We start from the raw sequence: 23,687 nt of genomic DNA, 5'->3' as shown, positions 1-23,687 counted from the left end.
ATACAAATACATTTCCCTTTTGGGATGAATAAAGTGTTCTAGATCCAACTTAATCATAACATTCTTTATTAAATTCACCAAAGCAATGAATAAAATAATTTGAAAAAGTCACATTTTATATACAATTACTGTAACTAAAATTATCATTATACAAACAACAACAATGAAAAGTTCATCAAAAATGAAAATGTAACCTTTATTCAATCACCCTCATGCATATGAAGTGTTAGGAGAGGTTTCTGTATCATCTGAACACCGAGGGGGGCTGACGGTAGTTTTGTGTTAGAAAGATCCAGAAACCTCTCTGAACACTTCAACTACATGAGAGTGAATGGATAAAAGTTTCATTTTTGGCTAATTATGCTTTTAACTACAAAGTGAAACAGATACTAATCACGTGATTACCCATAACAAAAAAAAAAAAACAGTTTTGTGTGTTGTTGTTTTTTTTAAATATAATACAATCTGTGTCAACAATGGAAATTGTACAACCTTAGACACATTGAGATTACAATGGTTCACTGCAGCTGCTTCCTGCTTTGCGTGCATTTGGCTAATAGCATTGTGGTAATGGCTGATGTTAATTGGCTGTATTGCTTGATGTTTTGCAGTGCTAGGGGATTTTTTTTTTTTTATCATTGCAGTGTTTGTCTTTAGCGTCTCCAGCAATTAAGCCTTGCTTCCTCTCCAGAGCGACCTGCCATTAGATCCTGGCTACAGAGGTATGTGCACAATGGAAGTTCTGATTTTTGACTTCATACACCACCACAGTAGAGTTGAAAGAGACAAGATGAATAATGACTGTAAAATATGCTGACATATAAAGCACATAACAATGTAGGCTAGCTACTGTGTATCACAGAGGTTTTGTTGCATCCGGCACACGTTTTGAATCTGTGGCAGGTACGATGACATGCAAAGACTATCTAGCTACATTTTGCTCAATTGTTCAGAGGGTAAACAAACCTTCACTATGTTGTATTCGCTGCATAACAAACCTTCGCTACATTCTACTCACATGATGGGAACATTAACAATGTTAGCTTAGCTACATTTCACTTATTTGTTGGGAGGGTAAACAAACCTTTGCGATGTTAAAGACGTGATGTAACAAAGCTTAACTGTGTTTTACTTAGTTGTGAACAAACCTTAGCTTCAGTATGTTTTAATCACTGGTCAGGTACGTAAAGAAACCTTAGCTGTAACGTACCCACGTTGTGATTGGAAATAAAGTAAAATAGGTACATTTTAATGTCAAGGCATTCTGCAGTCAAAAGTAGTCCTCATTTGTAATTCAGGAGCTAAATGTATGAGGAAGTGCTGAACAGCTCCTCTTTTCTTAAACAACTACTCAAGGAATGGGCGGGTAGGTCTCAGGCAAGCGAGGCGTACAGTTAACCAGTGCTCTTTCGAGGCTCATCACAAGCTGCGGAGCACAGATGAAGAGGTGGACGATGATGATGAGGAGGAGGTTTGTGAGGGGCAGATAAAAGCCAAAACCCTATGTATAACTCGGCTTTATTAGACAGGCGTACAGTTAACCAGTGCTCTTTCGAGGCTCATCACAAGCTGCGGAGCACAGATGAAGAGGTGGACGATGATGATGAGGAGGAGGTTTGTGAGGGGCAGATAAAAGCCAAAACCCTATGTATAACTCGGCTTTATTAGACATGAGCTCCCGTCGGGCGCCGAGCGACATCATGATGGCTCCAGGCGAACGTTCGCTCGTCGCGCTTCAGAGAGAGTGCGGACTTCCTCTCTATACAGGCATACATGCGCTCATGAATCATTCAGACAACTATACCGGTACACTTATTTTCAATAGTCAAGCAAGAGCAGATGAAAGGATGTGCCAATGTTGCAAAAATGAGTCTGTGGTGAAAAAATTAAGAGTGATGCTAACTGGCCTTCATATGAAGACAAACTACCAACCTGACTCAATAAGATTGACACTTTACCCCCCCCTAAACCTTGAGTACTAATTTATAATTAATATGCTTAGCTAAGTTGTTGTTGTTTTTTAAAACTTGCCTAAATGATCGTACAAATGTGATGTTAAACTAAAAGATGAACAAAACAAAGATCATGACAACTTTAAATCAATTGCTGACAGCATAAACAAACCTTAGCTAGGTTTTGCTCACTTGTTGCTAATGTGACTTAACTTAGCTGAACCTAACTTTAACTTAGAACATAAACGAAACTTGGCTAATTATTACATAAACTGTCCATAGCAATGTTTTAATCACTTGTTGCGTGACCTAACCTGAACTGTTTCACTCGTTACCGGGGAAGATAAACACAGCTTAGCTACATTTTGTTTACTCGTTAAGAACATAAACATTTGCTACGTTTTATAGAATAATTTTTTACTCACTTTGTGCCCTGTTTAACTCACTATTCCAGAATGTAACTAAATCCTCGCCGTGTACAACTCACTTATTGCTGAGGCAAGCTAAGTTTCCTCGCTAGTTGGCAGCAACAAACCGTGGCTAAGTTTTACACGGTACACACTTTTGGGAACGTAAACTATCTGTTTACTCACTTAGTAATCAACCTGAACTACATTTTACTTTCTTGTTGGAAGCATAAACAAACCCAGGCTAAATTGTACTCACTTGAGAGTCCCATTAGCTACTGACACGGTTTAGGAGCTAGTCTCCCTGAGGTTACTGTTGTATTTTTTTTTTTTACCTTTACTTAGGAGGAGAACTAATGGAGATTTTAAAACAAGAAGTTACAAGTAAATAGCAGAGAAGTAATTTTTATGCTCTGGTGTCAGCAAAACAGAATGCGTGGAAACTCTTGGAGTCATCATTGTAAAAAAAAAAGTGCACCTGATATAGTGCATTATTTCTGTGAACAAGCTCTCTCGTTTGCCTGTAGTTGTTTGGGTTTTGCCAACACACCACACATACACACATCGCATCAGGCTCATGCATCAAAAAAACGCTGGAAGGGATGACCAAAAAAAAAAAAAGTTTGTCCCCTGCAGTAGGCGTGCAAAGAAAGCTGACTTTGCACTTTCCAGCATTGTCCAACAATCAAAAGTTGCATTCAAACATAAAATGACACACAGAACCTAAAATTGGCTATGTAGCACTTCTTTTTAAAGTCTTCCTCCAAAGGTAGTTTCACTTTGCAACATGAAATTTAGTATGTATGTCTGTTTTGGTCTAAATTTGCCCTTTTTAGGTGACCTTTAAAGACTAACTTGTCCTTCAAAATTATTTCCCATTGCTACCAATTTTGACCTAAAATATGGAAACAAAATGGGGAGTTTTGTTCATTGCATGTGGGTGGAGCTTGTTGGCATTTTTTTTTTTACTTAATATATTTAGGCTACATTTTATTTAGAAACATAACATTTGGCAGAAATGTCTATCATGAGTTGACCCACAGAAAAATCGCAAAAAGCCATGATTAATAACACACAGGAAGTCTGCCATTTTGCTTATAAGGGTTCAACAAAGAGGACCATATTTTGTCCAATTACTACCAATTTTGAAGCTCATATACCAGACAGATGGTGATCACTAATTGCAAATAGTTTGAATAAAAATGAAATGGAGGTGTATTTGTAAGCATGTCTGCCTCGTAGTCTGTGGTTCGAGGTTCAAATCTGGGCTCTGGCCTTTCTGGATGAAGTTTGCATGTTCTCCTCGTGATTGTGGACTTCCTCTGGGAATGCGGCTTCCTCACACATTCCAAAAACAAGCCTGTTAGGTTCACCTAAGGCTAGCCTGAATTACCAATAGGTGTGAATGTAAGTGTGAATGCTTGCTTATCTTAATGTGTGCTACGGTTGGCGTGCGCCCAGTACTGCATGTACTCCGCCTCTGGCCCAAAGTCACCCATAGAAAATGAATGGATGGCTGGAACTCTGTTGGCATGACAAGTGATTTCTCACAGCATCTACCTTGCGCAATTCTTCTACAGAGTCATTCTCTCACAAGCTCAAATGGGCTTCACATTTGCGAAGGTTGTCATATTTCTTACAAAACCTGTGTCTATCTGTGTCCTTGTATGTGTGAGTTTTGTAAAACAACAAGTGGGCTTTTATTGCTTTTTCTGAAACAGTGTGGCAATCAGAAACATATTAGTGGCATGGAGATTCCACTTGGGCTGAGTGGCTCTCATCCAGAGTGGGAGAGTATGACACCGCTCCGATATTCATAATGAGTCGGTGTGCTGTTGACACACGACTGAGCGCCGTTCGATGCAAAGCGACTCGCTGGGGAAGCAGATTTTTGGGGGGCGCTCGGGCATCCTGCCGCGCTACTTCATCAGAATTTTCTTTGCCGACAACAAACCAATCAATGGGAGATGGGAGGACGGATAAGAACGATCAGACAGTGTGTGCGGGCTACATGCAGTACGTCTCGAGGGAAACACATTGGAAAATGTGAACGTGTTCCAGTGAGCATGACTTCAAGCACCAGCTCAAAGGTCTAGTTTGAGAATTGACAGTTTCAAAGTCCTCATGCGAGGTGCACCTGGCATCCCTGCATGAGCACAAAAGCTTGACATGTATGAACTCCCTCCATTGCCATGGTTACTCTCACCTCAGAGACACCCGGATGGAACGTTAAAAAGCGACATATTTGGCAAGCAGGCCACATCACAGCTGAGTGCACCACATGTCGGGGGGGACTATGCAAACACGTGTTGCGTGTGTGTGCATGCATGTGCATGTGTACATCGTCTCACCTGCTAATTAATGCATGACTCCCTCTCAGTATTTATGATACAGTTATGTATCAACATGTATATGTTTGCTTGTCTGTGCCAAGTGGGTTTTTTTGTCTGTTTGCATTCATTTTTTTGAAAGCAACATTAAGGAACTTTCAGTTTATGTTAAATATGGCGGTACCATATGGACTAAAGCGGTATTGTTATGTATGAAGGAAGACCACATTTCCTATGAGAACAAGCGCATAGCGTAGTTTTTTAGCTAACGCCAGTGAGTGAAATCCGGGCCAATGTTGATTATTGACTGCCCTTTTATCCAGGGTAGCTTTTGATGTATGCCATAAAGCAGTCAGTACATATGTAGTTTTTTCTGTGACAAGTGTTCCTACCATGCTCCTCAAAGTTGCTTAGTGCCAGTAAAAATGATACAGACCCCCTAGTTTTAAGTCAATGTTTCATCAGAAGAGTTATGAAAATAAATGAAAATAATTTATTTAGGTTGAAAAGTTCCTTCGTGTTACTTAAAAGTAAGCCAGCTTTATTTCTATAGCACAGAATGTTCTTCAGACAAAAGGAAAACAATTAATAGCATTCACACACACACACACAAAAATAGATACAGTGGTACCTCGGAGTTTCTGTGAAGCGTTCAAAGTCTGAATTGTTCAACCTCCGAAACATTTTTTTCCATAGGAAATAATGTATGTAAAAAACATGTACACCCTGTACAATATGTAAACAATTAAAAATACCTTACCTTTTTTGTTGTGGTGTGATGGCCTCAGTGGATGAAAAATGCTATGTTAATGAATGCATGCTTTAGTTCAGTGCTGAGTTGGTGTATTTTACATTGGGCATATTGTTAGACTACCAAGGGGTCCCTGTGCGCTGTTAAGCGTCAGGCACGTTGTTGAACACCTAAGGGGGTTTCCTTGTGCCAGTATTTACGGAAGTAGTTACAATGGCGTGATGATCTCCTTCCTAAATCCATTATGGTTCGTAGCACTGTACGTTTTTCTTTTCTGCCAGCGGCACTGTTGTCTTTCTTTGGGCCCATGTCGAAGAAAATTGTCGTGGAAAAATCTAAATGCACTCGCGAATGTACGGCGCACCTCCGGGAGTGTTCACCCGCTCTGACTGGAAACGAGCAGCGCTTCCTCTCCACTACCGCAACGTGAGCATTCGGCATCACTCAACTTCACTCAGCTACCCAATCACGGTATGCTCGGCTTTGCTTAGTTTGCTTGGATGTTCAAACTCCGAGAATAAGGTCAAACTCCGAGGCATTTTTTACTCCGATTGTTTGGTCGAAGTCCGATTTGTACGAGTTCCGAGACGTTCGAACTCCGAGGTTCCACTGTACTCAAAAGCCAAGACAAGAAACAAAAAGTAGCTTTCTAACATTCTAACATTACTAAAAGAACGCACGTGAAGTTGATTTTAAAAATACCTTAATCATTAGTATAGGACGGGGCATTTTTACCATGTCGACCTCACTTACCACCACTCTTAGCTTATTCAATTTGAATGCAGCCTAGGAGCTGAATACTGCTTCACCAGGTTTGCTTTAAACTCTGGGCTCAACTAATTGACCTGAGTATGCTGACCTCAAGAGGCCTACTGGGTTTATGTTCAGTTAGCATTTTAATGTAGTTGGGAGCCAAAGCATTCAGTGATTTATAGATTTTTTTAAAATCTTTTTTTCTCTGCCCAAGAAAATGGTGAATGAAGCAGTGATTGGTCGTCATAGGCTTTTAATAGCAGAACTAACAATCCAAGACATTTGTCATCAAACAGCCTTCCACTCAGTTGTATTTATTTTGTATTTCTTTTTTTTGCATTAATTAGAGAAAACTTACCAGCGAGTTGGGGCACCTTCGCAGAGTGGTTCAGCTGCTGGAGGAAGAGAAGCAGTCCTCCGGCAGAGAAGAGCAGGAGGAACAAGAAGAACCAGTAAAGGTTCCCCCTTCGTCCGCACTGGGGGTCCAGTGTCATCCTCCATTTCATCCCCAGCATGATTCTGTAGAAAGGTTATACAGAATTAGAAAAACAGAGGGAGCTACTTTTTCACTTAAAAAATGAAAATACATTGGCCCGTCATTGACGGATGCCCACCTTTCAATGAGTGCTTCCGCATTTTCAGCAAGTGCTTTATGAAGCGAAGCCTCGTAAAATACACAGGCTGAGAAGGACCGTCTTTACTGACCTGAAAAGACGGACGTAAATCTGCTTAAGTTGGTGCTCTCGCCGAAAGGTGGGCATCCGTCGATGACGGGGCAATGTGACGACAGTTCTGCCCACCTCTGGACTTGCGCATATGCATACCACGTGGCATCGAATGTATTTACCAGTATGTTCAAACCTAGTTGCAAACACGTTTGAATATATTTAAATACATGTATGCGAATACGCTCAAACATATTTGTTAGTCATAAACGCTCCACAGTAGTAGTTCCACATCTTCCTATACTACGTGCTACAATGAACTATTTGTTGCTGTAGCTTAATATCTCCTGCAGGTGCGTCGCAATTTGAGCATTAAAAAACAACCAATTACGCTTGGGGAAAATATTTTGCTCCTCCAAGCTGAATTTGAGCTGCATCTCTTCGCTCCAACTGGCATACACTGTATTTGTCTAAACTGGCATAATAAAAACCTCTTAGTCTATTTAATTTGTGAGCAATAATCCATGAACTGGGACAAATTTGAGCTGCTTAAACCTCCCTTCCAAAAAAAAATCTAAAATCTCCCACACCCTCCAAAAATAAATTAAAGTCGAGGCGTTGAAATGTTATTCCAGCTGGACCGACATTAGTACACACACTGGCTGTCTTCCTGCTATGAATATGCAAATGAGCGTGACTACTCAAGCGCGACATCAAATGCACCGTTTCCGTGACGTGTAAAGAACACGACTGTCACGCAGCATCCTGTGCTAAAAAATAAACAAGAAAAAGGAAACGCTTTAAATATTCAATGAGTGTCCGATGACAGCTGTGACATTTTTCAGGCCTTAAATATGCAACGGTTTTCTCATCAAATGGTGTCTGTAAAGCCAACAAGTTCATATGGATGACATCATAAACATAATCATATAAACCGGAATTGGAACAGCTACCGTAGATGGACGGCATAGAAACAAATATGATAAGACCCAAAACATTTACTGTAACCCACAAAATCAAAAGTGCATGTTTGACATCTGATTTGATTTTCTAAGCCTCCCCCTCCGGCCAGTCCCGCTTTCAGCAATCACATTTAACCTATTTGTAAGTTCTTGACATGGAGTACATGGGAGGAAAATTGACAATGGCACAAGTTGGTTTAAGTAGGGATGTTCGATGCGACTTTCTTTCAGACCGATACCAATAATCAACTCTTGAGTAGTCACCGATACCGATACCAGATACTGATACCACTAGTACATACCCCCAAATGGCAGATAATTTTAAAGCAAGACCTATATATATCGCATTAGTGATGCTTGATTATGAAGAAAATATTGATCATGATTATTTTGGTAATAATTTAAATTACAATTAGGGCGATAATTATTATTTTTTTGTACAAATCAAGAAAATGTTTCAATGTAAAATATTAAGACAAATAAAATTATTTGAGACACTATAATATGAAAGTTCCTTTTTGATTAAGCAACATTTATTAAATTAGTTATTTTTACATTTAAATCAGGTGCAAATGTCTACATTTAAACAACTCAAAATTTAGTATTAATTACATTTTATGATTATGCTGATTTTGTATTTGTGGAGTGTCATAATTAAAATTGTAATTCGATTTCAATTAATTGCACAGCCCTAAATCGCAATATTTTTCCTTAAATTTTCATGGCATCAATGGCAATTTTCTATTCCACAAATTTGGAATTTCCAGTTCCTATTTGCAAAATAGCCACGAGAGAACGGCCGTTACTGGTATTAGCCACTGTTGTGAGTACCAATACCTTAAAATAAGGCTAGTATTGGTACCAATACCTGGTATCAGTACTCGCCCATAAATGATAAATTGCAGCTTTTTATTGTACTTTTGTTTGGGCAAAGTCTTGATTCGTGGAGATAAGTTAGTTGTAAGTTAATAGAAATTATATAGTAGCATTAGTCATAAATTAATTAATTTTCAAATAAAAAATATTTTCTTCCCATTTGCATTGTTAAATGATTCAAAACTCAGGACTAAATCTGGGCTAAATTTATGTTAATAGACAATGCTCCAAGTTTTGGGAAAAATCGAGCAGTAACAAAACAAGCTATTCCCCCATGCGTTGTCATCTCTGCATTCTATCGGTCTTGAGCCACCTGAGAAAAGCAAACTCAACATGTTGGGGCACTGCACCCCCCATGACGCAGCATGTCGCGATTATTTCCATTACCGCCCCATTCCCAGTGTCGGTGGAAGCAACGGCGCCAGGCTAATAAAAGAGATGAAAGCCACTTCAGGCATGATTTATTAATTAATGACGACATGCTGGTGAATAGGACAAGCGGGGCGCGGGCTCATGTTCAAAGCGCCGTTGATGTGTCTTGAACGGTGGCGGTGAGTCGCTTCTGCTGCTGCTGCCTTGATCAAAGGCCTAACCTGACAGTTTGGAACCTATAAAAAAAATGGAGCGTCATACTTTGGATGGTTCTAGAAATCTAATAAGTTTAGCCCCAAGGTATCTCAGATTGGACATCATTTGGTAGCACGTTTTTGTTGGACATCTGACTAGATGGTCATGATTGATGGAAGGATTTTCTCTGTCACTTTGGAGCTTATGTTGTTTAATTGCTGCGTTTCAAAACAAAGGCATAGTGGATTTCTCTAAAGAAAATCTGACAATAATTTATGCAGTTTGAATTATTTTTGCACATGCACAAGTAATGCAGCATCCTCTCGCCATTTCCTCATGTGGGCAACATACATCCATGTCAGTTGTTGGCATCCTTCAAACATTGCAAAAGTCTTTATTACAACGATTCAAATTAAGTCCAATGCGTTTCACGTGACTTTCTCTGAAAAGCAGCAGGAAATTATTGCCGCATCGTTAAACTTTCCGCTCAAGAACATTGACAGGCACTTTGATGAGAAGGACATGATATACATGCGCAAGGTGGACAGGTTGGATTGTTGATAAGTTGTCAGGAGTGCTTTTTTCACCTCGGCGACGCTGCTATGTGAAATTAGCTCCACTGTTGCCGGCGAGTGGTTTCAAATCTGATTATACGAAGGCTTGACAAGTTTGTACAATCCGGATTCATTTCCCTTTTATGTGTGGTCAAAATGCCATCGGAGTTGACAGTTTCATCCAAGTCTTAGCAGCTACTAAATCTGCCTTTTGAGTTCATGAATGTGGTAGCTAGCTTTAACGGCTCTCTCGTTGACCTTTGTGGTTTTTGTCATGAGAGTTTCCTTTTTCTCTGTTTGTTTACGCAGGTGAACAAACTAGTCTGCATTGTTTTGAAGCGAAGTGTGTTTTGTTTGGAGATGGCATTTAAGCTAACATGAGACCATAGCACTGGATAGCTAGCTTTTCACCACACACCAAGCACAGGATATCATTGCATCCCCGGTGACCTGAACTTGTACTTGGGCCTTCATTTGGATCCAAATTTTGTACAGGGTCCAGTTCGGACTTGGCATCTTTTCCTTTTCAAAAACTTCATCACAGTCTGTCACCGTAGTCTTGCTAGCCACCATGCCACAGTCACCCGTGTCTCTCGTTTAAAAGTGCAACGCAATTAGGCTATTTGCTAATTAGCTATCTGCTGCCGCCTACTTACTGATATGAAAGAACATTATCTGCTCATCACTAGAAGAAAGCACAGATACTCGTCAACAGCACACTGTTTGCGGATAATTTGTTGTCACCAATTAGGCGAAATTGGACAATATCTCACACACACACACACACAGTGTTTGAGAAACACTATTCGATTGGGATGATAGCATACCCCACAATTGCAGTTGACGCAATAAAAAGATAAACTGAATTCAGCATTTAGTGCTTCCCTCTTTGTAGTCCATGGTCACTAATAAAAATAACAGATTAGCAAAGCCTATTTTGAAGTGTTGGTTGTTAAACCTTGCGCCATTAAATTGAAAATAATAATAATAAAGCAAAATGCAGTTGCTCAGCTCGGCACTATTGATTTTTTCAGCGTCCAGGCGGTGAATTGTAAACAGGTCAAGGTTTTGAGCAGAAGCTTGAATAATCCACAGGATGTGTTTCGCAAAAAGATGAACATTTAATGAGTGGCTAAGTGCGCAGTAGTGGAGAAACTAGGACGAGGTGACAATACTCAAGAGTAAGCAAGCTCATCACAAGCCTTTTGAGATTGTGGCATATACTTTCATTACCTACAGTATGTACAGCTATGTACACACTTGGGATACAACGCTACATGCATTTGGATTCAGATTTTGTGGTGCGGAACAGAGACATACCCAACATGGGACTAATTGGATTGATGGTACATCTGTATACATTATTTTACTTAAGTATATTTTTCTTTACAGTTTGTTTTTGTATTTTTTCACATTTGACTATGATTATCAAAAAATGTTTCTGTTTACACAAAACAAAGAAGCACTTTTTTTGTATTTCATTTTTTATGTATATTACCATTACAAACGTACACTAAATGTGCGGCTTTTAGTGTACTCCAAATCAGCAATATATGTAGTATATGTACAGTTTGTATAACCATGTAAATATTGACCCCACCAACTGTTATTTCGCATCTTAAGTCTGCATGTATCATTCCACTGAACTCAAGCTTGAGTTTCTACACTCTAAAAAGAGCGTTGTTGAACCAATTCAAGATTACAAATTGAATTGTTGACCAACTTAAAAAAAAAAACGCTTCAATTGGTAACACACGATTAACTTCAGTTAGTCCAAAGTTAATGTTATAAATTTAATGAAATACGAGTTCATTAAACTTAATATATTCACCTGAATTAAGATAATCAACAACAACAAAAAGATAATCCAAAGTGACCCCAATCCAAAGTATTACATTTAATGAACTCATAATTAATTAAACTTAATATATTCACTTTGGAGTAACTTTATTCAATCGTGTGGTACCAATTGAAGTGGGTTTTTTTTAAGTTGGTCAAAAATTTTATTCATAATCTTAAATTGGTTCAACATTTCTCTTTTTAAAGTGTACATAGTCCGACTGTAATGTCATTGGCCAGCTTTTCTGCCACCGTTCATTGGAATTTATTGAATTTATTTGACCATCTCACATCATTCATCAAACCTTATAACAGCACCAATGATTGTTCTTGATGTTCGGCTTTATTCACATTTCATGTCTGTTGCGTTAGCATGTTTGTTTTCCTTTATGTTAAGAATTATAGACATTTAAATCTTAAAGATGTTGAGTCTTTAGGTATGTCTTTGGAATGTGCAAACCTATGCAGAGATTCAAACCCGAGACCTGAGAACTAGCTCACTGTGCCACCCTTGCTTTAAACAACAGTATATTTGTTGAATAATTGTAATTGCTTCTGCCTTGATGATGTGATTCCTGCTCAACGAAGCGTTTCCTCCGTAAGCCGCATCCTGAGCAAAAGCACCGAATACCATCAAAGTGATTATAATTTAATTAAATTGAACGCCGATTCTCCCTGTGCAGATGTATTCAGTGTGCAATTAAAACCGGCGCATCACACCTGAGTGACAGAGTGTAAAATAGCAGACGCGCGCGATTTTAAGCGGTGACGACTTGCGTGTTGACCTGAACACAATGTTACGTGATTAACGCCAAATCCTGCTGGTCCTGCCACTGTTCAAGTGTGGTGATGCACATCCCATTTGTTTCTCGTCATGTCCACACTCTTTCTGTTCTTGTTAAATCGTAAGTGGCAGTAACACGATTGTGTCACAAGGATATCAGTTTGGCTCAACGATTGCCGCTGAAGTATGTCATTTGTACAAAATGGTACAGGTAATGATAAGAGTGTATGGCTGCATACAGCACAACATAGAATTAATAGAAGAGGGTTCTTGCTGACTTGATAATGATATTACTCTTTTCCCCTCAGAGCTCCGGCTGCTCTTGCTAAAACAAACAAAAAAAAAAAAAACCTTGTTTAATCATTAATTACGGTGCATTACTCATGGGAATCATCTAAATGTGGCCATAAAACAAGTGTTGCGTATCTTATGTGAGAGTTTTAGACATCCAATTGTGGATCATTCAGAATTCCCTGTAACATTACAGACATGGATTTTGCCCCACATGTCTTCTTCAAACCAAAAATGACCGACCTTTAAATTTTTCTTGAAAGGAGCATTTAATAACCCCCCCCCCCCCCCCCCATTTTTTTTTTTTTTTATCAGACTACAGTGCTCATGACTGGACGCATGTTTGTAGCCAGTGCATAGAAAAGCAAGTGAACCGGCCTTTGATTTTAATGTCAGTATTGCGGTGTTGCACCACTTTAATGGATTTCACAACCATCACGTTATAGATAAAAACTAATGATTCAAACTATTATGAAATTAATGCATCAATGACTAAATAATGCAGCCATATTTCTATCAGTTTAACATTTGTTCACTTTTATGTTTACAAGATGATGAAAACTCTTGTACTATTTAGAAGAGATATAAAATATGTGATTAATTGTGAGTTAACTATTAAAGTCATGCGATTAATTACAATCAAAAATCGCCTGAAACCCAGAATTCAAAGTCTTAATCCGCATTTGTGAGAAGCGCCAGAACGAGTGAGTGGCCACATTGCCACCGGGCGTCACCAGTGGAGCATGGAAAAAGGTAACTGAATCAAAGTGTGCAATATGTTTCACCCAAATGCGCTAGACTTACACTCTGGAGTGTGGAGAAGTCTATCTGGGACTGGGACGGGATTTTTTGCAGTGGGAGTGGGATGGGACGAGACAATCTATCCCGTGTCACACACTAGTCCAAATCTCCAAATCCGAAATTGACAGCGGCGACAAGACAACGCAGTTGTTTTTCAAATCACCGTAATTTCTGAACCGCTAGCACTAGCAACGTAATTCTAACAGCTTCTGAAAGCAGAGAAGCGGAGCTTTACGTCGCTATCACATACATTACGGTAGCTATCAGATTGTCACGTGTGGAGGAGGGGGAAGAGAGGAGTAACTTCAAAGTACCGTAACTCTGGAACTATATGTGCTAGCAACGTAATTCCAACGGTTTCTGAGAGCGGAGAAGCAGAGCTTTTTATCGATTCCACATACATTACGGTAGCTAACAGATTTTCATGTGTGGAGGAGGGGGAAGCGCTTGATCATAGAGGAGAGTGACGCAGGAGACAGGACATGACGCATGTCTTACAAATCAATATATCCCGGGACCATTTGCCCTCTCAATGTATCTGAAAGCGTAGGAGCTGGAAAAAAAACTAAAAACAATAAAAACAGGCGGACTGCTATGATAATAGTACTAAAAGGGTTTAATCACAGTAACCAGCCATTCTCACTATGCTTGTCTTCATGACTGCATGGTAAATTATTTTCCTGAATTTTTTGTTGCAAATCTGCTGACAAACATAACAAAAAGTGACTTGCTTGTGTCACTCGATCCTCTCTGAACTCCAGCTTTGACGTTGTACACTACATTAAAACAGTTCCTAGCTTGTACCGTTTAGTGCCGGCGGGCCCTATAGATCGCAATCAACATGAAAAGAACGAATGGACTATTTACCCCCGGCAAGACAGTCAAGAAGCGTAAAATCCCTCGAGGTTTGAGAGTGCATTAAGAGCTGCTTCCTCTGCAATAATTCATGAAGTCAGCAGCGATAAGTCCTGCACCATTTTGTCTATAATACAAATTACAAACACATTCAGCTGACCTCCATTCATTTCTCAATGTTTCAGTCAACACAAGTCCCTCAAGAAATGAGGTTTATTATAGCCACTCGAATGATGCCGTCATTTATACACTGTACAGTAGTCGATAGATGGATGGCCACATCCCGGCAAAAATGTAAGTCCAGCAGTCAGTGTGCAATTTCGCTGAACAGAATTTCCGAGAATTAATCGAAAATTGTGTTGACAAGCGTGGATGTGTTTTTTTGTCTCCCTAAACAAAACTTTTTTTTTTGCCCATGCTGCATTTCAAATATGCGTCCCTATAAAACTCAAAGATAACCCACAACAGGGGAACGCACATTGCAGCATTCAGAAACGATGAGTGGAACCAAACACTTTGAGTCAACACAACTATAAAGAAAAAGTGTATGGCTTATGACTTTTGCCGTATTCAGTGAATCCTTAAAATGTGGTTCATTTCCACCCACTTTAGCATAAGCCACCATTACCGTCCTCCTTAAGAAGGATAAAAAGCGGACTTTCTTATTGACCGTTATCTCTGCTCAATGCTGATGTGAAGGTGTTTGCTAAAGTAATTGGATCTCGGCCGGAGACGTTTGGAGTTCTCCCTTGCGTTATATCCCAAGGGGCAAAATGCTTCATAAAGGGATGTCCATATGCCTTTTAATATAATTTGCTTGAAACACTAAGTTAAACTGCCGGAGACTGTGATTTTGTCGGACGAAGAAATGTATTCAACCAATGGGAACGATGGGGGAAAAAGAAGCTAGGTAGGTCTATAAATAATAATAATAATAATAATAATAATAATAATATTTTGCCCACGGTGCATTCATGTGCCTTGTAAAATGCTCTCACTCTTGAGTCAGCTGTGGTATCTGCAATCATATGCTGAAATATAAATGATAAAAAAAATCAATATAGTATAAAAAAATTACTATTTTCCACAGCACTATCATACACCATATTACAACCCGTATTACGTTAGATAGCAGCTATAAGTGCTGGCAAAGAAGGTTCTCACAGAACTTAAACGCACCACAGTATGCAAAGTCCTTTCACCCCCTACCACAATTTAATCCTACGATTTATTCAATCATCAGGCCATAAAGAGTTTCCAAAATTCGCGTTTATGAAGTTCCCATAGAACTTAAACGCACCACATCACAACCACTAGAAAGATTACTCGTATGGGAATGGATCATCATGACAAAAGTTATGTATCCCTGTAAGTTCACACAGAGTTCAAAAGCATCACATCACAACTAGCTCACAACACAATTTTAGGAAAATAAAAAAAGTCTAATAATGAGCTCAGTGTTGCCAATGGTAGATTTATGTACCTTTGAACGTCCACAGCATTGAGCCATTTACTAGTCCAGAGAAAAAAATGTAAAGCACCTAAACGCACCATTTGAAAGCAATCCAGACACAAAAAAATGCATCAAACCACTTGGGGATAAAGCGACTATAAAACAATAAAATAAAAATAAATAAATAAAACTGCAGTTTGAACTATGCTGTGCAGCAGAGCACAGAGGGTGGGATTGGAAAATAAACAAGAATGCTTTCCCCAACAACAAATATTGATTTGTATAGTCAGGTACTTTTACTTTAAGCCGGGAGCTCCTCAGGATGTTTTTTGTTACCTTTTTTTTGGCTATGATTTCCAGTTATCTTGTACCTTGAGCCATTCCAAGTTGATAGGGACCACCCCGAACTCGGGGCCGTTTGGTCACAGGGGTAAAAAATAAGAAAATAATAAAAAAAAATTAAAACTTTGGGAAAGGCTTCGGGCGAAATTGTGTAATTGCAAATGTACAGCAACTGCATAAATGGTCGGAAAAAACTCTAAAATTTTGCATAATGTATCCTGACACATGGGGGAACTTGCAGGAAAATAATCATGGGCTTCCTGTATTTCAATTCTCAAATATCACCCTCAACATACACACAACAGACAAAATACCACCAAAAGTGTGTGTGGGGTGGTGGGGGGTGGTGGGGGGCTGATTCCTAAAAAAGGTGCAACCAAAGTAAACTTGAAGCTGTCCTTGAACCATTTGGACTATCAGCATAAATTTGCTCTCTTTTTAAAGGTAACACTTAGATTTTTTTCTCCTCAACAGTCAAAATATGTTTAAGTGCTACTGGCACTGAGTAATAGAAGTTTGAATACAAAAAACAGAGACACATTTTATGTTTGTCTAATTATCTTTTCACAAAATCTGCCTTGAAAATGAATGTAGAATGTTGTGCTCGACTGAAAAACACTACGATATGAAAGCTTGAAGTCTTCCCTAATTCCAGTTCAAGTTTGACAATAATACTACAGAAAATATGCATTTTACACAGGATTTTCCAAAACGGGTCCATGCAAACAAAACTGTGCCATTTGGGTGAACATTGAAAGCTAAGGTCAAGTCTGATAAAAATTAATTTAAATTTGTCACTTTTCTATTTTATTCTATTTTTAGACATAGTCGAGAGACTTTCTACACATTTAGACATAATTTAGACATGAATTCAAAACAAGGGATCAAAGAGATCCCTTGTTTTGTGCCTTTATGACACACCGTTGAGGCTCTCTGATGTTTTCTCATGACTGACTTTCAGAAAAAAAAAAAAAAAGAGCAAGCAAGAATTCGACACATTCAGAATCACATTGGCTAATTGGTTATTCTGGGACCCCCCCCCCCCCCCAATTTAGGGTACAATGGAGTATTTTGGTCATAGCTCCTCTAATACTTCAGATAGAAAGCTCATCTTAGACTTAAATTGAAAGGTACAAATGTGGGATGTTTTTAATTCATTCACTGCCATTGACAGCTATAAACATCAAAAATGCATTTAAACTACTTCTATTAGTTTAATTTTTTTTCCCACTTTTGTTAACAAGAGTATGAAAACCTAGAATTGTTTTTATTGTACATTTAGAACAGATATAACATTTGTGAGTTAACTAGTGAAGTCATGCGATTAATTATGATTACAAATTTTAATAAGATTTGTGATTAATTGTGAGTTAACTAGTGAAGTCGTGCGATTAATTACGATTACAAATTTGAATTGCCTGATGCCCCTAATTTTTTATAATCTGTTATTTTTAATATATATATATATATATATATATATTAATTTTTTTAATTTTTAATAATCTTTTTTAAGAAAAGATTATTAAAAATTAGGGGCGTCAGGCGATTACAATTTTTTATCGCAATTAATCGCATGACTTCACTAGTTAACTCACGATTCATCACAAATTTGATATCTGTTCTAATACAATAAAAAAAATCTAGGTTTTCATTCTCTTGTTAAAAAAGTGGGAAAAAATGTTAAACTAATGTTAAAATTAATTTTTGACGTCTATAGCCGTCAATGGCATTGAATGAGTTAATATACAATTGAGGCAGTGAGATGTACAATAACATTTTTGAAATGGATCACTTTTGATGGTAATTTGTCAGGCGGAGAGAAATTATTTTTAGTGAGTTTTCTGACCATTTATGTAGTTGCTGTACCTTGACATTTGCAATTACACAATTTAGCCTGAAACTTTTCCCAATAGGAGTGTTTTTTGGCCCCTGTGACCAAACGGCCCCGAGTTGGGGGTTGTCCCTATCAACTTGTGATGGCTCAAGGTATGAGATAACAGGAAATCATAGTAAAAAAAAAAGGTAACAAAAATCATCCTGAGGAGTGGACCTGGCTCTAGGCCTACTTGCAGTGTTTGCATCTGGCCCCGAACACACAACACAACGCAGCGTTTGGACTCCAATGGAAGGAATACTTTGAGACCAAACTCCCTCTGATGTGCTAAACTGCACGTCTGAATCATCCGGTGCGAGCACCATCTGTCACATCAACACGTCAGCCTCCGCGGGCTCCTCTGCTTCTGTGTAAACAATGCCAACAGTGACCTTTCGTACCATCGGCAAGAGAGTGTGGAGGAAGCGGCATTGATGCGGATTAACGTTAGCGCCCGGATTGCAAAATCAATACTCCTCTAAAGTTTGGAATGAAGGGAAACAAACAAAATACGGACGGCAAATACAAACACTGTGAGAGTAAGCTGATGAAATAGAACGTGGTGTCAACAACTTGGAGACCTGTGTTTGAGCATTTCCATCGAACAGGAAATGGTTCCAACATTTTTCTAAATGGCCTCAAAATCCAATAAAAAAAAAATATATATATTAAGGATTGTTTAGAGGTAACATTTCTTCACCAAAACACCAAATGGCTAGTCGTGAAACTAGTAATGTTCAAAAACAGAATCACAGGGAGGAGCTGTAAGAGGTGGTGACCAGGATGTGGAGGATCTAATAGAATTTTGCCAGCCCTTATCTTCGTTCTTGAAGCATGCAAGATCACAAGAGGGATGACGGATCGTTGCAGTCGGACCAGTTGGGATGGAGTAGTAGTGATGTGTCGTACTTGTAGAATAATAGTAGTACAATCTTATTAGTAATAGCACTAGCAGTAGTAAATATAGTAGTAGTAATTGAGCTAATAGTATATTTGGGGATCACATTAGTGCAGGTGTAGCTAATGTTGCGGCCATTTGATCATTCTCATTTTTGCCGCAGAGGTTGACCAACAGGTGGGCGGCAGTCTGTAACCATGGCAACAAAACCCTCCCAGCTTTAAACTAGAGCCAACGGCTAATCCAGCTAGCACGTGGTTTTGCATCAAATGTTTCATCGAAAACCTCATCCACTAAGTCAATCAATTTAAACTATTTTTCTGCAATTTTTAAAATGCAAATGAATTATATTGCGATATTAAATCAAATGAAAAATAGTCATTACTTTATTTATTCTTCTTCAGATTGAGGGAATGCTGAAGCATCCATACATACAACTTATCATCATTATTTGTATATTAAATATTGCGTAATAATCACTATAAACATTCCGAAGTTTGTTGTTGTTATTACCATTATAATTAAAAGTGTTCAAATGGATTGTTTACAGCGGGTACTTGTGTATTCTGCGGGGAAGCGCAGGTGCCCTTTCTCCGTCCTGGTTGCCCTTTTCCGCCATGCACATCAAATATCAAGTTTCTATTTCCACACCTCACAGCTCTGATGCTTTTGATGCACGCACATGAAAACCAGTGTGAAGAACATTTGCGCCGTGGCGTTGTTGCACGTTACCATCCTGCCTTAAACACAGCTATAACTCACGCTAACCTCATAAACTGGAAGACGCTGGTCACACGAAGCCTTCAGGGGAGAAGATAAACACTACATACAATAACATCCTGGTGCTTTTTGAGAAATAATAGTGTTAGCATTTCAGTTTTTGTTGTTGTTGTTTTTTATTAAATAAATTAACTCTTGGTGACAGTAGATCTACTTTAACATTGCACATTTAATCAGCATTATTATTTGATTTTCCTCACAGAAATGAGCATCAATTTTAGTGTAGTTCCTACGCACATATCAAATACAGTTGAATAAAATTGGACAAATGAATGTAATAAAGGGGGTTTAAATCTGCATAAATAACTATAATATTATATGCTGTTTTATGTAAATAAATACACGAAAGAGGAAAGATCACTGCACTGATTTTTGCTGTTACTTGTTGCTGGCAATGTTTTTTTTTTTTTATTATAATTGCTTTTATCTAATACTTATACTTATAATTGTTTTTATCTAATACTTTGTATGGTAATGTTCATACGCACGCTTGATAAATGAGGCCCCAGGTGAGGACCTGTCTTGTGAGCTTTTGTAAGAGCTGAGTGAATAGAGACTAAAAACCTTCCCGTTCTCCAACCTTGAATCAGCAAAACGGCTTCCGGAGAGATTTTTTTGACAAGCCGGGAAGAAAATGACTTAAAAACTCAAAAACGGACTATCAAACTTCTCATGCTGAATCAATTTGCGCTCGCGGCATTGCAAGGTCGAACTTGAACCGCGAGAAGAAGAAGAAGCTCGGCCAAATTAAACTCCTCAAGGTCAGGCGGCTCCTGCCTTGAAGAGCTGCTCGCAGCCGCTTCCTGGTAAAACAACAAGAATCTCGCAACGAGAGTGAAGGAGAAGATCATGTCCAAACACAAAAGGCAGTGTTGAACAGTAACAAGATCACCAAATCAAGATGATTTTTTTCGACTTGAATAAGTCGCAGATTCAACTCTCTTATCTTTTGAATGGTCTGATGAAATCCAGTAATTGTACTTTCCACATACTCCCATTGTATCAGTCACCAATGTTACTTAAATTAGACACATTTTTTACCTTTGTCATAGAATTTGCTACTTGTAATCAGATCTTTATGGTGGAACAGCACATAGCTAACACTAGCACTCAAATGGATTATGCGCGCTCTTTTTGAATGTGAATGTGAATGTTTATATATATGTGCCCTGTGATTGGTTTATCAATCCAGGGTGGGTAGCTAAGACTTGCTGCAAATAAGAAAAAATTGACAAATTTACTCCAGTAAATCAGTTTCACTTTTCGCCATGTCAAAAGACTGTTCCTCTCCAGAGGTGGCAAATCCAGGCCCAGAACAGTAAAACCCTGCCACAGTTTGGCTTTAGCCCCTGATGCTAGCTAGCCTCCTAGCAGGTAAACGAGCACCATGGGAGCTAGCTAGGGAGTTAGCTAGCACCTGAAAGTAAAAACCCCGCCACAGTTTGGCTTTAGCCCCCGATGCTAGCTAGTTCCCTAGCAGGTAAACGAGCACCATGGGAGCTAGCTAGCTAGCACGTGGGGCTAAAGCAAAACTGTGGCAGGTTTTTTTTCCTTTCTGGACTTGGATTTGCCACCTGCTGATTTTAAATGGAATGCAAGAATGCTTCTACTGGCATTGAATGAGGTCGGCTGTCTTCATGCACACATGGCACAAAACATTTTATACAGTATCAAGTTGCGCGCAAACCAAAACGAAAATACGAAATTCCAAAACAAAGTCTAGCCCGCCCCTGCGCAGATCATGCCAGACTTGCCCCGGTACGAAAATTTAACGATTCAGTATATGCAATATGACACAGTTTTATAATATTAATTTACAACTTCATTCTCACATGTAATTGTTTTCCACTCATAATGCGTTCCCGCCACTGTACCCCACTTAATATAGGCTAGTGTAACATGTAGGTTTCTCAATCCGCTTGTACTGGATGTCATTCAAATTCAACACAAACCACATAAAGCACAAGCAACATACAAGTAATCCCTAAAAATATTAAACATGATCAAACCAACTAAAAACTGCTCACTTTACTGTCCCATCCAACGGACTGAAATCACCCGTCAACCATTAAATGGCTCCATCTGACATTTTTACTGCCATTCGTGCTCTGCCTAACAACTTTGGCTGGACTGTTTCTACCTCTAGCGCCACCCGCAGGTGCGCACGTGGCCTGCCGCATTCAAGGTCTCCACTCTTAAATGCCATGACATTTGGGGGAGAGGCCATGGTAGGACGACTAATAACTTTGATAATCTGTAAAGGTGCGCTGCAGGGGGGCTTCAACATGGTCACAACATCACTTTTTTTGCGTCACGCCATTAGCCCTTGCTGCACTTTGCGCCTGCTTAGCTCGTAAAGCATAAAATGGAACACTGATTTTCGCCTGACTTGGAAAAACATGCAATAGTAAATAGTAAACTGTATTTAAAGCGCTTTCAGGATACTCAAGGTCGCTGTACAAAACACAGACAAATAAAAATTAGCAAGACAAAGTAAAAATAAATTGATCATGTGAATGGGATGGTTTAGTTACAGGTAAGTGGGACAGTCTGAACCATTTGTGAAGTTTTGAGTCTAGTTTTGAAGAGTGAGACGGAGCCAATGGAACATGGAGTTGAAGGGTCGATGAGTAGTGGAGTGGCCGAACAGGAGTAGCAAAGTGAAGGAGGTCTGATATGTAAGGAAGGAAAAGTACATTCTCTGCTTGAGTAAAAGTACAATTACTTGTGTAAAAAAAAAAAAAACACAGACCGTGAATGATAAAACACAGTTTACTCGAGTATAAAACCAGAAAACTATCTTCATTCATAAATATTCAACATAACTTCACGTAACACAACGTACGTGTTAGTATGCCGCTATCTTCCTGCATGGAATTATAAGGAATTATAATTATATGTTTTGGTTTTGTAGGGGTTGGATGTTGTTTATTATGGATGTGTTTGCTGTTTTTGTCTGTGGTTGGTGTTTGTCATGTGTTCCTGATTTCTCCCCTTGTCTCGTTATGTCTGATCACTTCCACCTGTGTTTCTTCCCTTCCCAGTGTGTCTAATCAATCGGTGCTCTCAGCCTATTGTGTTCCCCAGGTGTGTCTCATTAGTGTTGGTGTATTTAGTCTGTGTTTGTCCATTTTGGGGTCGGTCCATTGTCGTTTCCAAGTTTTGTCGTTTCGCTCATGTCTTGCTATGTCCTCGTCATGCCACTTGAGTTTGCTTTGATTTAGGACTTTGCTGTTTTTTGTCAGCACGTCGTGCACCACCTTGTTTTTGTTAAATTAATAAAACCCTTTTGTTTTGGGCTTTACCTCGGCCTCCTCGCTCTGCCCAACACACACACTTGGGTCCGAAACCACAGCCAACCGTGACAACGGTAAGTACTGAACTGTATGATGTGCTAATAAGATAAGGGAAGGATGGAACTGAATAGAAGCAAACTAACGAGACAATGACAAATACCCGGACATGAGACAAGTGCCCGAATGAGCTGATCGAAAGACACAATTAAGGGACCGGGATGACGAGCACAATGACAACATTGACACATAACTAAAATAAACCAAAACTAAACAAAGATCTTGACAACATTTGGAGTATCCAACATTGAACATTAAATAATATTAAATTAACTCATTCACTGCCACTGACGGCTACAGATCTATTAGTTTAACATTTTTCCCACTTTTGTTAACAAGAGTGTGAAAACCTAGATTTTATTATAATTGTACATTTAGAACAGACATAAAATTTGTGATTAATCGTGAGTTAACTAGTGAAGTCATGCTATTAATTATGATTACAAATTTTAATCGCCTGCCGCCCCTAATTTTTCATAATCTTTTCTTTAAAAAAAATAACAATAATTAAAATTACAAAAAATATATATATTAAAAATTAGGATTTTTCATAATTAATCCCGTGACTTCACTAGTTAACTCACGATTAATCACAAATTTT

General features: G+C 38.8%; 1 protein-coding gene across 3 annotated transcripts in view; it reads right to left on the bottom strand.

The window, feature by feature from the left end:
• The window catches only part of chst8 (carbohydrate (N-acetylgalactosamine 4-0) sulfotransferase 8), a 150,361-nt gene that overhangs the window by 109,556 nt on the left and 17,118 nt on the right, over nt 1-23,687 (bottom strand). Inside the window, exons 1-2 of one of the 3 annotated variants that reach the window (XM_086072010.1) lie at nt 13,536-13,670; nt 6,552-6,712 (exon numbers count right to left, since the gene is read on the bottom strand). In XM_086072010.1, coding sequence (XP_085928136.1) covers nt 6,552-6,708 — 157 coding nt within the window. In that variant the 5' untranslated portion in view covers nt 6,709-6,712; nt 13,536-13,670. Of the gene's footprint in view, nt 1-6,551; nt 6,713-6,807; nt 6,856-13,535; nt 13,671-23,687 lie in introns of those variants that run through there. The other 2 variants (XM_086072011.1, XM_086072009.1) reach the window with 2 other exon arrangements.

The sequence above is a fragment of the Leptonotus elevatus genome, chromosome 3, assembly GCF_054856555.1.
Source record: "Leptonotus elevatus isolate MCC_2025b chromosome 3, RoL_Lele_1.0, whole genome shotgun sequence".
Classification (NCBI taxonomy): Eukaryota; Metazoa; Chordata; class Actinopteri; order Syngnathiformes; family Syngnathidae; genus Leptonotus; species Leptonotus elevatus.
Note: the sequence above shows the minus strand (reverse complement) of the source record. Positions and strands in the feature narration are given on the sequence as shown.